The 16,675-nt window shown below is 41.4% G+C and overlaps 1 protein-coding gene across 2 annotated transcripts in view; it reads right to left on the reverse strand.

The window, feature by feature from the left end:
- ARHGEF9 (Cdc42 guanine nucleotide exchange factor 9) overlaps positions 1-16,675 on the reverse strand; it is a 311,063-nt gene that overhangs the window by 161,873 nt on the left and 132,515 nt on the right. Inside the window, exon 1 of one of the 2 annotated variants that reach the window (XM_033111446.1) lies at positions 6,825-7,223. The exons of the other annotated variant lie outside the window; for it this stretch is intronic. Coding sequence (XP_032967337.1) covers positions 6,825-6,854 — 30 coding nt within the window. The 5' untranslated portion in view covers positions 6,855-7,223. Of the gene's footprint in view, positions 1-6,824; positions 7,224-16,675 lie in introns of those variants that run through there. 2 annotated transcript variants of the gene reach the window in all.

The following is a 16,675-nucleotide window of genomic DNA, read 5'->3' on the forward strand; positions in this document are numbered from 1 at the left end:
ATTCCTTTCCGTACTCTTTGAATTTTATGCCATGTGCATATATTACCTATTCACAACAAATAAATATTTTTGTATGCATCTATTACATGGAGGAGGGAACATGTTGACCTGTTTTAAGTATTGACATAAATTTCTTTTTCAGATTAGCTAGAAAAAACTCTGAGAAATATAACATGATTAGTCAGTGATCCCACACAAATGAAGCGGTGGTTGTGAAAGAGCTGAGATGACCTCTGACTCTGAAGGAAATATGAAAAATAATAAGTATTTATATACCGTTTACTCTGTGCCAGATACTGTTCAAGGCATTTTACAAGTATTCACTCATTCAGTCTGCACAACACTATGAAATAGGTATGTACTACTATCTTCCCAACTTTAAAGATGAGGATCCTAAGGGGTTAAGTGGCCTGCTCAAGACCACACAGACAATAAGTGACCAGAGCAAGTACATATTTGAATGCAGGAAATCTTGTCCCACGGTCTGTGCTTCTAACCATTATACTATGTTGCTGATACCAAGGAAGAATGAGAAAGCTAGGTGACTCTGCCTGCTGGATAGCCAGCACCTAGCAGTTTATAAGTAAACAAAAAATACATTGGATAAATGGATGGATGGATGGATGGATGGATGGATGGATGGATGGATGGATGAGTAGACCAGTGAGTAAATAGGGGTAGATGGAGGGATGGGGAATGGATGGGTCATAGGTGGATGGGTGGGTTGTGAAAAAAGTAAGGCTTTTGTAGTCAGATAAATCTGGATTGGAAAGGTGATGCTGCCCTATATTTAACCCTGAGTTAGATACTTAAACTCTCTATCCCTGTTTCCAAGCTGGACTAAACTATGAACTCTGGGAAAGCAAGGACATTTTTCTGTTTCATTCTCTGCTGTGTGGCTAGAAGAGCACATAGTAGATGTTCAGTGAATATTTGTTGCATCAACTTATGAACCAACAAATGTTGACGTTAAAAGCTGTTTTTTTAGAGAATAATGTGAGGCTTGACTGAGATAACATTTATTATAACTTGCACATAACAGGTAAGTTTCCCTTCCCTTGCCTCCTACTAAATTTATCTCATGAATATTGTACAAGGCACACTTAACTGGGAATTAGGATATGTGGATTCTTTCCCCAGTTACTGAGTAGCTGTGTGGTCTTGGGTCAACCACACTCCTTCTCTGAGACTCAGTTTTTAGAATCTTAAAAATGAGCGGTATTCAAACACTTTTGTGTGGGAGGTAGGGAGAATGCAAGGCAAGGAAAACTCTTTTCCAAAATCTTAAGCAGCAACCCAACATATAAAACAAAAACCTAGGTGCTGAGTCCCAGAAGCAACATGAGCAATGAAACTATTCATATACTGTCACCGTGGAAATTCCACAAATTAGATAACAGAGTGGATTGGGTCTGCACTAGTTTAAGATACCACCTCAAAGGGAGGATCAAGTCCTTTTCCTCTTCTTTTGCCCTTCCTGCTGCCTAGAATGTGGATGTTAATAGATGTTCTGGAGCTTCAACACCTGTCTTGGACCATGAAGCAACCTCAAGAATGAAATTCAAATGCTAGGGATGGTAAAGCAGAGAAGTCCCAAAAGATTTCCTGAAGCTGCCATACCGTCCCAGGTATGCCTATCTCCTAAATTTTTATGTGAAAGAATAAAACCTGTGTGTTTCAAGCCAGTATAGATAGATCTCTGTTATTCACAGCAGAATTAAATCAACTGTTAAACTACCAGTTGGCCATCCCATCTTGCCTATGCAGAGATTTCCACCAACTCGAATGTTGTGGCTTTTACAAAGGTCACATGAAATGTGGCATGGGATTTAGTCCAAGATTCCATATTCTTCTCCAAAGCCATGGCATACAAAGTGTGGGACACTAGGAGTGGACAGCCCTTAGTGCAAGCAATGAAGGTGTGCACTACCTATAGAGAATTTTTTTTAAAGACGAAAAGTCAAAAGTCAAAGTATTTTTTATCACCATGCACCAGCAATTTTAAACAATGTCTGAAATAAAATACTCCTCCCTGAAAAAATATTTCGTTGGTCAAAGTTCTAAACAATTGTTACTACTGAGTTTTAGTAATCTATATGAAGTTTCAAATTAGCACCTTTTATTACTTATCCTTTAATAATATTGTATTCTGCATGGAAGTTGAATTCAGAGAACTTTCACTTATACAGTTGCTCCCCTACACAACCACAGACACACACACACACACACACACACACACACACACACACAGACTTTACATATGTTCATTTCATTTTGTAAGAGACTGTTAGCATGAGAACTGCTATCTTCAGGTCAGGGTTAACAGCCCCTAGCCTGAAACAACATAATTATAAAATTCCAGGATGTGGGCAGTTGCAGCATGGAGACTAGAAGTCCTGTAGCTTATCTTATACTCCTGGTCTCCTTGTCCTGCAGTAAATCTTATACTCTTTGAAGCTATGCAAGTCCTGTAGCTTATCTTATACTCCTGGTCTCCTTGTCCTGTAGTAAATCTTATACTCTTTGAAACTATGTAAGTCCTGTAAGTTTATCTTGTACTCTCAGAAGCTATGGAAGGCCTTGAAAATGCTATATAACCCCTTGGCTTTAAGTGTTTGGGGTCCTTGTTAAAAACCCGCTGCGTCGGGCAGAGACGGGGACCCCAGCCGGCTGGTAATAAACCTCGCTGTGTGACTTGCATTATTGTGCGGGTTCTCTGTCTGTCTGAGGGGGACAATTCCGGACCTTAACAATTTCACTTTGCAAAGGTTTAGAAGGATTCAAGGTAGGTTGGGTGCATTTCTTGTCTGCAATAGCTCTGGTACTATATATGTTCCAACATTTTAATAGTAGGTTCAGAGTAAACAATGATAGCACAGTGATTGTAAAGTCAAAGAAACAGAATGTAAGTTACTTCAATTCTCTCATTTATGTGACAAATTGGAGTTTTTATTTTTGCTTAAAATCAAAAACAGTGAAAACAATACAAACTGCAAGGTGTAGCATTTTTGTTCAGTAAGTGTACATTTTAGATCATATCATGTTACTGAATTTAAATATTTTTTAAATTGAAGTTTAGTCTTCTTTTTATTGTTAATTATTTGAAAATTAAAAAAAAATCAAGAAAATAATTATTAGTGTTATTATTACTGAAAATAATTTTGTCATAAAGAAGAGAGAGTACTAAAAATGATCCATTCCAGATATCACAAATGTTAAGTGTACTATCTTGTACTAATAATATACTTAATCTTCTCCAGAATCCCAGGAAGCAAGGAACTGATTCACTGGTAATCCACATAGAACCAACCCTCAACTAGCCCCACCAGAGGCTGGGAACCTAAAGCAAATACTTTAATCATTGACTTAGATACAAAATGCTCTTGCATGCATCCACCCACTCTGTTCATTCTAGCCCCACACTCAGCCATCTGAGAACCAGATGGATGGTCAGAAAGGAGAAAGACATAGACCATCTACAAATTATGCAACAAATGAAAAGCCACAGTCTTTTTATACAGATTGTCATCACCTTGGCCCAAGCCACAATCACCTCTGACCTGGCCAGTTTAAGAGCCTCCTCACAGCTTTTTCCTTTGCACCACTACAATCTATTCTCCTGTTAAAATTTAAGTCAGATTATGTCCCTTATCTGATCAAAACCTTCCAAAAGCTACCCATCTCATTCAGATTAAATGTCCCAGGACATTGGCTTCCTTGCTGTTCCTTAAACAAACTGGTTGTGCTTCCTCTCTCTCTCTCTCTCTCTCTCTCTCTCTCTCTCTCTCTCTCTCTCTCTCTCTCTCTCCTTCTCTCTCCCTCTCTCACTGTTTCTTATGCCTAGAACCCTCTTCTCCTAAACAGTTGCATAAGAGCTTGTTTCTTTATTTCCTTCACATCTCTGCTCAAATATCCATTAATCAGAGAGGCCCCTGCTTATCTAATATATCATCCCACCCTCTATCTCTATTCTCTTACCAGGTTTTCTTTTTCTTCTTAGCACTTAGCACCTCCTGACAAATTGTTTAGTGAACCCCCCTACCCCCAGGATGTAAGATCTATGAGACTCACCCCAGCTCCTAGATCAGTGCCAACTCAGAGTACTCTATATATTTTTGTTGAACAAATTAATGACCTCAATAGTGCCTATGAGATTAGGTACTTTATCCACATTTTATGGATGAGAATACTGAGGATGAAAGCGGTTTGACAACTAGCAAGTATTTCAGAGCTGAGAAGTGTAAAAGCCAGGCCCTCAACCTCAGACTTGTGACTTTGAGACCAGCATTCTTTCCACCTTAGGCACACCACCTAACCCAGCACAAATTGACATTGCAGGCAGAAGCTATGAATAAATATACTGAAAAATTTACCATCAAAAGTGAACTCACAGTTTTTAATATTATCTACTGAGACATATTTTTATTCTATAAAATCCTGACTAATGTTATGTTCAAGGACCTTCATTTACATGTGATACTTAAAATCAGTTATAATAGTCCAATGTTCTGAAAAGAAATCTCACTGTTGTGAAAAGCTCAATCTGAATTTCAAACACTTTGCAAATGAAAGAACAAGGAGCAAAGACCCTTTGACTAATCATATTATAAAATGGTGGCTAAATACACACTCCCTATTTTTGTTCATAATGAGGTACTATCGTGTTTCCCCGAAAATAAGATTGGGTCTTATATTAAGGTTTGCTCCAAAAGACGCATTAGGGCTTATGTTCAGGGGATGTCATCCTGAAAAATCATGCTAGAGCTTATTTTCCGGTTAGGTCTTATTTTCGGGGAAACATGGTAGTTAAATTTTATCGAACATTTACTTTCTGTCACTGTCCTTCCCTGAGAGAGGAATCTAAGAATCTCAGATCTGGAAGGAATTTTGGTCATCATTAATAGCCTTATTTAACAAGTGAGAAAACTGAGGTCCAATGCATTCTTATCAAACAGTAGCAGGGCTAAGACTAGAGGTTTCCTGCCTCCCAGGCTAAAAGAGTTTACTACTCCTATCACTTGAATTATGACAAACAGGTAAAGAAAGGCTTTCATTGTAGAATATTTGCCACTTCAGTACCATAAAAATATTATAAGATTTCCCCATCAGTCAATCTTTAATTATATAGTCTCCACAAGGTGCCTGTTATTTTCTGTTCTCTCTCACAATGGCAAAACTTCAAATTTCTCCATTAATGTACTCTGTTGTCAATGTTGGCTCTGTACCCCTATATTACAGTATATTTAGAAGAGAGGGGACGTCTCACCCATCCCCAGCTGACAGAAATACCAGGACTGGCATGATTTTTTTCTTTCAAGCAAATTTCATGGCATTAGTTCATCCTAAAGGAAGTCCTTTCCCAAGATCATGACTTTTTGTTCCTTTCTGCCTCTCTCAGCACCATTTGAACTGATGATTCTGTGGAGCAGTGGGGAAGGACAGTGACAGAAAGTCAGGAGACTCCTGTGCTAGACTCAGCTTTGCCTTCATGGAGCTGTGTGACCCTGGGTGAGTCTCTCCCACTCTCTGGGTCTCAGCTTTCCTGTATGGATGACAAGGAATTGAAGGACTTTTCCTGCTCTGACCTTTTCTGGTTCTACAAACATTTGAAATAGTCTTGATGGGACCCTGGGGAAAGAGGGATGTCTGGGAACAAGAGTCTCTTGAAGCCTTGCATATAGGAATATAAATTGGATGCCTTCAAGAACCACTGAAACAGAGGTATAAGGGAAACCCCGAGGAAAGGAAGAGCATGGCTCCTCTGAATACAGTCCTAGCCCAGGCCAGATTCCCTCCTCCCTTCCAGAATGGGAGCAATAAAGGAGTTAAACATCCATTTTTGCCCAACTGCTTTAGGCTACTTTCCTTCAGCTGCAGGCAGTGGGTGGCAGTGCAGAAGTGTGGGCTGCCATGGCCATCAGTGCCTGCTGACCCAACCCAACTGCCCTCCAAGACCCTCTTGCAATGCCTCCCAGTTGAGGACAAAAGCATAGGGGCCTCCCACTCCCCAGAGTCCCTGACCAGACTTGAGTTACACCTGGCTGAGTCAGAGAGGCATCAAAATGCGGTCACCATTTCATCTCTGCAAGGGAAGTCATTCCAAGGTCTCCAGGTGGAGAAGATAGCAACATGGCATAAAATGAACTGTTGGAAGATGGTACTAAACACACACAGGCACACACTCCTTGGGGGGGGGGAGGAGAGCTCTCTTAAATGAATGGGGTCCAGACCCATTCCCAGGATAAGGATTTCTGCAGCTGTCTTCCCTTGACAAAGCCCCAACTATGGACAGAGTGACCCTTACCCAGGCAAAGAAGGGCTCCAGGGCTCCCAGAGGCAGCTTCCCTGAGATTGGCTCTCTGGCCCTCATGCCCTGGGACTGACCAGAGCAAGGGGGTACATGCAATCTATGCAGCTCTCCCATACTGCTTTATCCACAATCCCAGGCTTTGTGACTGCCCCCTCCCTCCCAACCCCATGCCAGCTGGCCTGCAGCCTTCGAGCCTCACTGCTCCCAGAAGCCCGCTGCCAGCCCCCTTGCCTTTCTGGTATTCCGGGTGACCCCCACTACAATCCCACCCCAATCTCTGGGGTGGGGGAAGAGGCAGTAGGATTGCGGAGGACGATGGGAGGGGGCTTTCTTCAGCAGGCAGGCAAGCAAGAGCTTTTAAAATGGCCACAGCAAGCTCTGGTGTCTCAAGGACAGTGGGGAGGGCGGTGGGCAGAGGCTAGGGGTCTTACTGCATGGCGGCTGGTGGAGAAGCTGGGGGTGGGGCTAGGGGACTGAGGCTCAAGCAGGGGAAGCCAGCGTTATGTGCACTCACCATTCCTGTTCCGCCCCTTATCCACTGCATGGTGCCCGTGAAGTCCGGCTTCTCGGAGGCCCCAGTGGCTGGCGCGGGTTGTCTTGAGCTGGCTGGACTGGCAGGGCTGGAGCTCGCGAAAACCCCAGCGCCCCCTCTGCCTCCCCTCCTCCACAGCCCTACAGCCCAATCCCCTCCACCCTGGACCTCTCCTTCAGTCAGGTTGTTCCATCCCAGCCGGCAGGCTCTGCTTCTCTGTCCCGCAGCTCTGGGAGTGCTTGGCCACCGTGGAAGTGGAGGGGGGGTCCCAACCGACTGCCTTTGTCCCCTGCCAAGGCTTGAAAACTGGGAAGTGAGGTGCAGGGAAAAGATGGGGGTGAATAACCTCTGTCTGGAGAGGAGAGCTGCCACCTCTGCCTGCCTCCCACCGTACTGGAGTTAGATGCTGTTTATTGTGGGGCTCCCTAATTGTGTCGAATCAGCGAAAAGTCCTCTCCAAAGTTGCCAGAGATGTTGGGCCAACCTCCGGAATAATAAGATCCTGCCCCAGTGGAGCCATGCCAGCACTCTCCTGCCACCCTTCCCCCAGCCCTCCCTCTGCATACTCCCCTGGGGCCTTCTCTCCTAGTGGGTACTTTCTTGGGGTTTTCATCATCATGATCACTTTCGCTTCTCAGAACAACCATATGGAGGCAGGCATTAAGATCTCAATTTTACAGATCAGTAAATAGAGGAGTATAAGTCGGAAGGGATCTGTCTAAGGTCATATAAAAAAGATAAAATATCCACTTTACCCTCTGAAGCTTTCCACGCTTATTTGTATCACTTACACACACGCACACACACACACCCCGTTCCAAGATTCTCCCTCACACCTTCAGGAATATGAAAGGTAGCTTGTTGGTGGATGAAATTTCCATTTGCTTATTTTGCTGAGAATGAGTCAAATGAACATCAGCAAAACAGGCAAACGGAGAAACCGCCCACCTCTTCATGATGCCCCTAACTCTGGGCATGCCACCCAGGCTGGCACCTTTGCATCTCCTTAGAGTTGACATTGTCGGTCACATTCACACCTATTATTATTCCATATAATCCTTACAATAACCCTGTAAGGTAGACATAACAAGGAATGTTAATTAGCCTCCTGTTACAAACATGAACACTGAAGCCCAGAGACTGAAAGACATTTGCTCAAGGTAGCACAGCCAAACAAGAATCCAAGGCTCCTAACCCACAGGGAAGGTCAAGCAAGAATAAGATTACAAAAACAGAGATTATAGTTTCAGCAAGAGGGAATTAAAATATGACATCCGAAAGAAGAGCCTGAAGGTGACTTGTATGAAGACATCACTGGCATGCTACACACACAACCTTATTGTTCTCTATTTCCTAGTAAACTGTCCCCACTTCATCCAAGCCATTGTTTTGGTCCCTACCTGTTGTGGCTCTGGCTTTGTGCAGAACTGAGTAAAGAACTGAATTCACTACTAGTGGATAACCTGGCATAAGTACCCAGCTTCTCTGAGTCTCATGTTATGAATTACACAATGAACACACTAATTGTTGTATACCTAATAGTGTTAAGCAATCACTTATCCATAGATATCAGAGTTGTCAAAGATCTTAAAGATTATCTCCTCCAACCTTCTTATTTTACCGATGAGAAAATGTAGCCCCCAAGAGTAAAAAGGACGCCCAAAGTCACAAAGTAAGTAAGTTAGTGGCTGAGTTGGAATGAGAACTCAGACCCTTGATTCCTGACAGTAAGTAGAATGCAGTAGTGAAAAAGGATAAAAATTAAAAGTACACAAACAACTACTATAATGCTATAATATTTACATTATATCCTGCGTTGTCTTGACAAAATGATGTTCAGTACATATACCACTAGGTATTTTTATTCATTTATAAACTCAATAAACATGTGTGCCTACTATGTGCAAGACACAGTGTGTTAGGCACTGATTATATAGCCATGAACAAAACAGACACCATTCATTTTCTGATTTATATTTCATAAAAGTAAATGAGTAAATAATTACATTGATAAATACGTAGATGGTGATGAGTACTATGAAAGAAAGTGAAAGGACAGAGAGTAACTATGGGGGAGGAAAGAGAGAATTTAGATTAAGGAGGCTTCTCCAAGGACATGACATTTAGTAAGTTGAGGCCTACAGGCTTAAAGTGAGCCAGCCACGTAAAAAGGTAGGGCGAAAGTATTCTAGGCACAGAAAACAGATCGTCCAAAAGTCAAAAGGATTGAACAGGTTTAGAGTGCCCTAGGAATTGGAAGCACAATGAGGGTGAAATCTAGAGAGAAAGAAGAGTTGTAGGAGACAAATTTGGCAGAAATCATAGTAAAGAATTTGTATTTTATTTTGAGAACAATAAGGAGAGAGGGAAATGAGGGGGTTTTAAGCAGCAGAATGAGTTAATCTGATTTATATTTGTAAAAGACCACTCAGGTTGCTTTGTAGTAAACAGATTGAAAGAGGGATAAGAGGTTGAAGATGTTAAAATCATCCAGGAGAGAGATGATGTAACTTGGACAGAAAGGACATTGAAGATGATACAGGTAAAAATACAATCATGCACCACCTAACGATGGGGATACTTTTCTGAGAAATATGTTGTTAGGTAATTTCCTCATTATGCGAACATCATAGCATGCACTCACACATACCTAGATGATATAACCTACTACACACCTAAGCAACATGTTATAGTTTACTGCTCCTAGGCTATGATCTGAACAGCATGTTACCATACAAAACAACACGAGATTAAGTCAAGCATAAGAAAATGATGCAATCAAGAGACGCAGTAAACATGAGATGCATGAGGCTTCTGCCAGCATAACATGGCATACTGTTTCACAGCAAATGTTTTTCTCATAAGTAGAAAGAGTACACTCTAAAATAGCAATAAAAAATATAGCACAGTAAACACATAATCCAGTAACATAGTTGTTTATTATCATTATCAAGTATGATATACTATACATAATTTATGTGCTATACTCTTATATGAATGGCAGCACAATATATTTGTTTACACCAACATCACCACAAACATGTAAGGTGCTGTGTTATGATGTCAGGATGGCTATAACATCACCAGGCAATAGGAATTGTTCAGCTCCATTATAATCTTATGGGACTACTGAGACAGGATAGTTAGTATGTTGCTAGGTAGACAGGGGGTCCCTGGTGGAATAAACAAAAAAGTAGCCATATCCTGAAACTCCAGGTCCTGGTATATCTCCTTCACTCCAGGACAGAGACATGAGAATACGCCTTGAGGTTAATAGATAATCTCAAATCCTTTCTGGCTGGACAAAGGAGCAGATATGATAGATAGGAATGGGTTTGTGTTTTTTTTAATTTATTGGGGTGTTTTTTTAATTTATTGGGTTTGTGTTTTTTTTAATTTATTTATTTATACATCTATAAATGGAATGGGTTATTTCATTAATCCCTTCAGGATGAGCAAACAGGACAAATCTAATAGATGAATTCTATTAGAAGGCTTCAGCCTCCTTCCCCAAGCAGGCAGGGAAGGTATAAAAGTAAGAGCTTTTGCCTCAGTCACTAGGCACCCCCATTTGGGGCCCCCTCCCACTCAGGAGCTGCAACCTCTTCTCCTGTCTCTAATAAACTGTCCTCTTTTTAAAACTCTTTGCCTCTCACGAGACACGATCCCAGCACTCACTCACTCAAAAATTCCCTACATCATTTGGGGAATCACAGAAAAATATTCCCACTTCACTACTCATATATGTGGTGTGTCCTTGACCAAAACATCATTATGACTGTGTTTGAGATGTATTTTATTTAGCGGTAGAAACAAAAAAAACTTGGTGATGAGTTAGATGTGGAGAGTGAGGGAAAAGAAGAAGTAATTATGGATGACTAGGATTTTGGCTTGAACAACTGGGTAAATGGTGGCACCATTTGCTGATGCAGGAAGAATAGAATAAGCACTAGACTAGATGTGGGAAGACTAGAATAAGGTTTGAGGAGGGGAGGAAATCAAGGCTTCAATTTTGGATGTATTAAGTGTGAGCTGTCCATTAGTCATATTATTAGAGGAGGTATCACAAAGACAATTGGATGCACAAGCCTGGAGGTCAGGAGAGAAGATCTGCCTGGAGATATAAATTTTGCAGTCATCCTCATATAGATGATATTTAAAGACACAAGATGGGATGAGATCATATTGGAAGAGAGTGTAGACAGAAAAGGAACATGGGCTGAGCCTTGAGGCTCTCCAACAATTAGACTAAAGTTGAGTAGAGAAGGAGGGGTAAAAAATGAAGACTGAAAAATAGTGGTCAGTAAGGTAGAAAGAAAACCAGGAGAAATCACATTCAGGTGAAAAAAGTTTTAAGGAATGATACTGAGCAGCAGAATGGATGATGAGAGATATGTCCACTGTATTGGCAACATGGTCGTCCTCATTGGCCTTGACAAGAGTAGCTTCATTTGCATAAGGGTAATAGAAGTCATATTGTGGTGAGTTGGGGAATCAATGAGGGAAAAAAAGAATGAATGAAGGTAAAGAAGTGGAGACAAGTAGATGACTCTTTAAGATGTTTTGCTCTGAAGTGAATAAGAGAAATAGGGTAATATTTGAATGGGTATTTGAAGTTAAGTGCTTTTTTTCTTTTAATATGAGGTTATGAGCATGCTTATATGATTATGGGAATGAGAAGGAGAGGGGATGGTATAGGACCTTGCTACTTGAAGCATGGTCCACAGACCAACAGCATCATCAACATCTGGGTGCTTGTTATAAATCCAGAACCTCAGGCCCCATCTCAGACCTACTGAATCATAATCTGCATTTTAACTAATCCCCAGGTGACTTGTATGTACATTAAAGTCTGAGAAGCACTGGTATATCAGAGGGGTTACCTGCAGGAGCAAAGTCCTTGAGAAGGTGAGAAGGGATGGGGCCCAGAGCATAAGAGGAGATACTTGCCAATGAGAATAACAGGGCCACTTCTTGCACTCTAGCAAGAAGACAGAGAAAATAGGTGAGAGTGCAGGTGCTGGTTGGCTTGTAGATTTGGTAAATGAAAGAGAAGGGAATGCCCCTAAAATGGATTCTATTTTCTAAATAAAGAGATGAAGCTTAGAGAAGCATATGGAAGGAGGAGTCACTGGAAGTTATATAAGGAAGGAGCAAGGATGAAGTAGTCTTCTCAGAGCAGTGGTACTCAACCTTGGCTACACATAAGAATCACCAGGAGAACTTCAAGAAACACTGCTATCTAAATCCCACCTTCAGGGATTATGATTTAATTAGAATGAGGTATAGCCTGGGCATCACGATTTTATAAGATCCATTTTTATAAGATGATTCTAATGTGCAACTGAGGTTCATAGCCACTGTCTTAGAGAGTTTAAAAAAGCAAACACATTAGGGACACATTGTAGGGTTTACTGGAAGTGTTGAGTCCCCGACTGAGGCTTGTGGTAAAGCAAACTCAATCAGCCCAGCTGTAGGACTTTTCTCCAGTCCATTTTAGTGCTCAAGGACAGGTCTGGAGAAGATAGGTGGTTGGGTTGAGTCTAGGAATGGGGGCAGGTTGGGTGATGTCAGGAAAATACAGTGGGAAAAGAAATGGGCAATAGAGTTGTTGGGCTAGAAGTACCAGAGTAAGTGAGTTGGAAGAACATGACAGTGATCAGAGAGATACTTGAAATTGAGATTCTGGACGCAATTCAGTTAGTTGCTCACTGTGACATGATCCAGTGTGTTACCACAGGAGTTTTCTAGATGAGGTGGGGTGAAGAAATAGGTTGTTGAAAATGAGGCCAGGGTTGAATAGGCAGGCCATTTATAGGAATATTGAGGTTAGACAGGAGAAAAATGAAGACAAGTGATGATCCAGGAGCTCAAGTCTTCAATGAGTGGGAAGGAATGTCCAGAAAGACAATGTTACCAAGAATGATGTATAAAGCACCTACTATGTGCCAAATTCTATTCTAGGTACTAGGGATACAGTAGTGAACAAGACAGACCAGGTCTCTATCCTCAAGGAGCTTATATTCTAATGGAGAGATTTAGACATTGAACCCTAAAACCAATAAATGAAGTAATCTTAGGTACTGAACAGTTATTATGAAAATAACAAATAGGGTGATATAATAGAAGGTAGCCAAGAAAGGAGGACACTGTTTTACCTAGGTGGCCAAGGAAGGCCTCTCTGGGGAGGTGACATCTGAGTTGACATCAGAATGATAAGAAACCAGCCATGCAATGATCTGGAGGAAGACCATTCCAAATAGGAAGGAACAACAGAAGCAAAGGCCCAGAGACAGAAATGAGACTCATATGTGCAAGGAGCAGAAGAAGGCCAAGATGGCATAAGGTAGTGAAGTTTAAGACAGTACTGGGAGATCATATCAGAGAAGCAGGCAGGGCCATAATGTCAGGAGATGAAAGAAAAAAAAGGGGGGGGATAGTGGGTGGCAGAGGGAGATGGCACGTACTTCCAAGAAGCTAAATGTTGTGAAGACAGGAGAGGAAGAATTGAGAAACATGATAGATGTCATCCCGAATAAGCTAACACAGGAAATAACTGAAAGCAAGATGTTACTGTAATAGGAAAAGGATGTATAGGTATACAGTATATCCAAATATAATCTAGTTTAGATTTTGAGAAGAAAAATCTAGCTAGGTGAATACTCAGGGACACCTAGCCCCTTGCTATTATTCAGTGTGGTTCTCAGACCAGCAGCATCAGCATCACCTGGGATCTTATTAGACTTGAAGAGTACCAGGTCCACTCCAGACCTATTGACTCAGCATCAGCATTTTCACAAAAATCCCCAGTGATTCACGTATACATTAAACTGTGAGGCGCCCAGGTCTAGAGCAAACTCCTGCCACTATGTTGGAGTCATTGAAATAATAATCTTTTGCCCAAAAAAGAACAGAAAACATGTTCATATATATTTGGAAACATAATAGTTAAAGATGTTGAGGGCAGTCAAGGTTTGGAATTTGGGGAAGAACGTTTGCTGGCATGTGGGCTTCCATTTCTCTGTGGAAACACCAGCTAGGACAGTCATTCACTTAGGAATGCAATTCCTCATCCTGAAATTTCTCAAGCAGCTCCCTGACCTTGCAAACCAGGGCCAGAGAAGAAACCCATGGACTCCAAAAGCACCTGAAGGAAGCTGTTGAATTAGCTTCAAGCAGCTCAGGGAAGAGCAGGGAGGAAGTGACCACACTTGTCCTTCTTTAAGCCTCAGCAGGCAGAGCCGGGAGACAAAGTAAGATGCTGCTCAATGGGCTGCTACAGAAAGCACCACACTGGGGGCCTTGGACAAACAGCCTCCCCCCAAGGACACTTTAGCTTGATCATAGGGACCAACCAAATGAAAAGCCTGCTCCTTCCTCTCTGGTAGGGACCCACTAGTTACTCTCCTCCTCTAAGCTCTCTATGGGCTCTTGACTACTCTCAAGTTTATATAAGTGAAATGACTTCAAGTTCTTCTCATCCACCCCCTTTTCCTAGCACTCACCTGTTTCCTCTTTACCTCCTTCTTCTCTTTCTCCCATGCCACGCTTTTAGCCTCAAACAAACTTCCTGTCTATCTAAGGAATTTTTAGTCCACTTCTCATTTTCAGCACGAAGGCAGCAGCTGAAATAACTGCATGAGGAGTTTCAATTAGTTGATCAGATTTAACCCCATTTGAGCAGAAGTGTTACTTAAACCACTTGGGTTGTGGGTTCAGGACCTGCAAATCTCATGAACAATATGTATCTGCTCAAAGATTCTCTGGCAAGCCAAACACACATGTTAATGGCCAACCTTATGAAGTGATGAGCTTCCCATCATTGAAGGCATCCAAGCAGAGTCTGGAAGAGCACCTGCCAGTGATATTGTAGAATAAATCCTCCATCAATAAAAGGCTTCACTAGAGAACCATGCAAAAAAGTCAGCGAGCAGAGATGAGAAGAGCACTGGACTGGGAGTCCGGTGACTGCTAAATTGCTGTGTGATTGTGGACAAGCCACTCAGTCTCTTCATCTGTCAAATGGTGTCAGAATCTCTCAGCGCTTTCTGACCTGTACTTTTATAGAGTGTAGGGAGGATCGTTCAGAGGCCATTTCTTGTCCTAGAGGACATAGGGAGGGTGAGTGGGAGGAGCTCTGGGCCCTACTTAAACCAGAGTGGTTCTCCTTTCATCTGCTTAATACGTAAAGCTTCCAGGTAAGATTCTGATTGATCAAAGAGTTCCTGCTGCTAAAAACAAATAAACAAACCTAGACTACATCAGAGGCTGTAAACTGCAAATCTTGACAAAAGTCCACAGAAGTGTTTTAAGTTTGTTGGATGTTAAACAATATATTTATATATATGTATATATATACATGATTTTTTTATTAAAGTATAGTTGGCATACAATATTATAGTTTCAAATGTTATATTCAACATTTATATACCTTACGATGTCATCACCATACTGTCTAGTAACCATCGATCACTGTGCAGTTATTACCATATTATTCACTATATTCCCTGTGCTGTACACTCCATCCCCATGACTTATTTATTTTATGACTGGAAGTTTGTATCTCTTATACACCTTCACCTTTTTCACCCATCCCCCCACCTCACCCTCTCTGGCAACCATCAGTTTGTTCTGTTTCTGAGAGTCTGTTTTTGTTTTCTTTGTTCACCGTTTTAGTTGTTTTTTTTTTTAGATTCCACATAGAAGGGAAATCACATGGTATTTGTCTTTCTCTGTCTGACGTATTTCACTTAGCATAATACCCTCTAGATCTACCCATGTTGTTGCAATACAACCCAACAATTACACTTCTGGGTATTCATCCTAAGAAAATGAAAATACTAATTTGAAAGGCATATGCACCTGTTTGTTCATATGTTTATTGCAGAATTATTTACAGTAGCAAAGATACTGAAGCAACATAGGTGCCCACCAATAGATAGATGAATGGATAAAGAAGATGTGATATATATTACATATACAGAGGGTGCCAAAAAAATGTATACAAATTTTAACAAAGGAAAACTGTATTAAAATTGCAATATTGTAATATTGTAATACTCAATATACACTAATAACAAAAGATGAATACAAATCACGTTTGACTTCTGCAATTGCAAGAGGTACTCAAAGTCGTTACCATCAGCATCCAGACACTTGTGATTACGGCGAACTACTGTTTGAGCAATATATATATATATATATATATATATATATAATGGACTATTACTCAGCAATAAAAAGGAATGTAATCTTGTCATTTGCACCTATGTATTTTTTTTTGAAATCAGGATTTTCATATACAAATCTGGAATTCCACCTTCTCTCAAACATGGGACGGTCTGGCAGTCCAGGGCTCATATTCCCACCTTGCAACAATCATCTGGACCTAGGAGGCTGCTGCCTCTTTTAGAGCCAGACCCGCCGCCTAGCCTTTCCAAACATCTGAGGAGTGGTAACCCCTGCCCTCCAGGGCCTCTTTACCCTTCCACAGTTTCCGGCAAACACAGAATGGGTTGCTCTAGGAATGACTATGTCTATAGAGGGATGTAGTCTACGCAGAGCAGTGGTTTTCAAATCAATCTTTAATGTTCACGGATGTTTTTGTTAAAGTGAATATTCTGTAGGTCTGGGGTGGGACCTGATGCTCTTCATTTCTAACAGATGCCAAGGTGATATGGATACTAGTGGTCCATGGACCACACTGATAGAAATGAGAGGCCAACAGAGCAAAGAAGTGAAGAAGGAAGAGCTGTGGCCTTCAGCCCCAGCTCACACAGACCTTCACTGCACTGGGGGAAACTGCTAAACCTTCTGTTCAGTCATTCTCCAGA

This window comes from Rhinolophus ferrumequinum, chromosome X (assembly GCF_004115265.2).
Source record: "Rhinolophus ferrumequinum isolate MPI-CBG mRhiFer1 chromosome X, mRhiFer1_v1.p, whole genome shotgun sequence".
In the NCBI taxonomy this organism is placed as follows: domain Eukaryota; kingdom Metazoa; phylum Chordata; class Mammalia; order Chiroptera; family Rhinolophidae; genus Rhinolophus; species Rhinolophus ferrumequinum.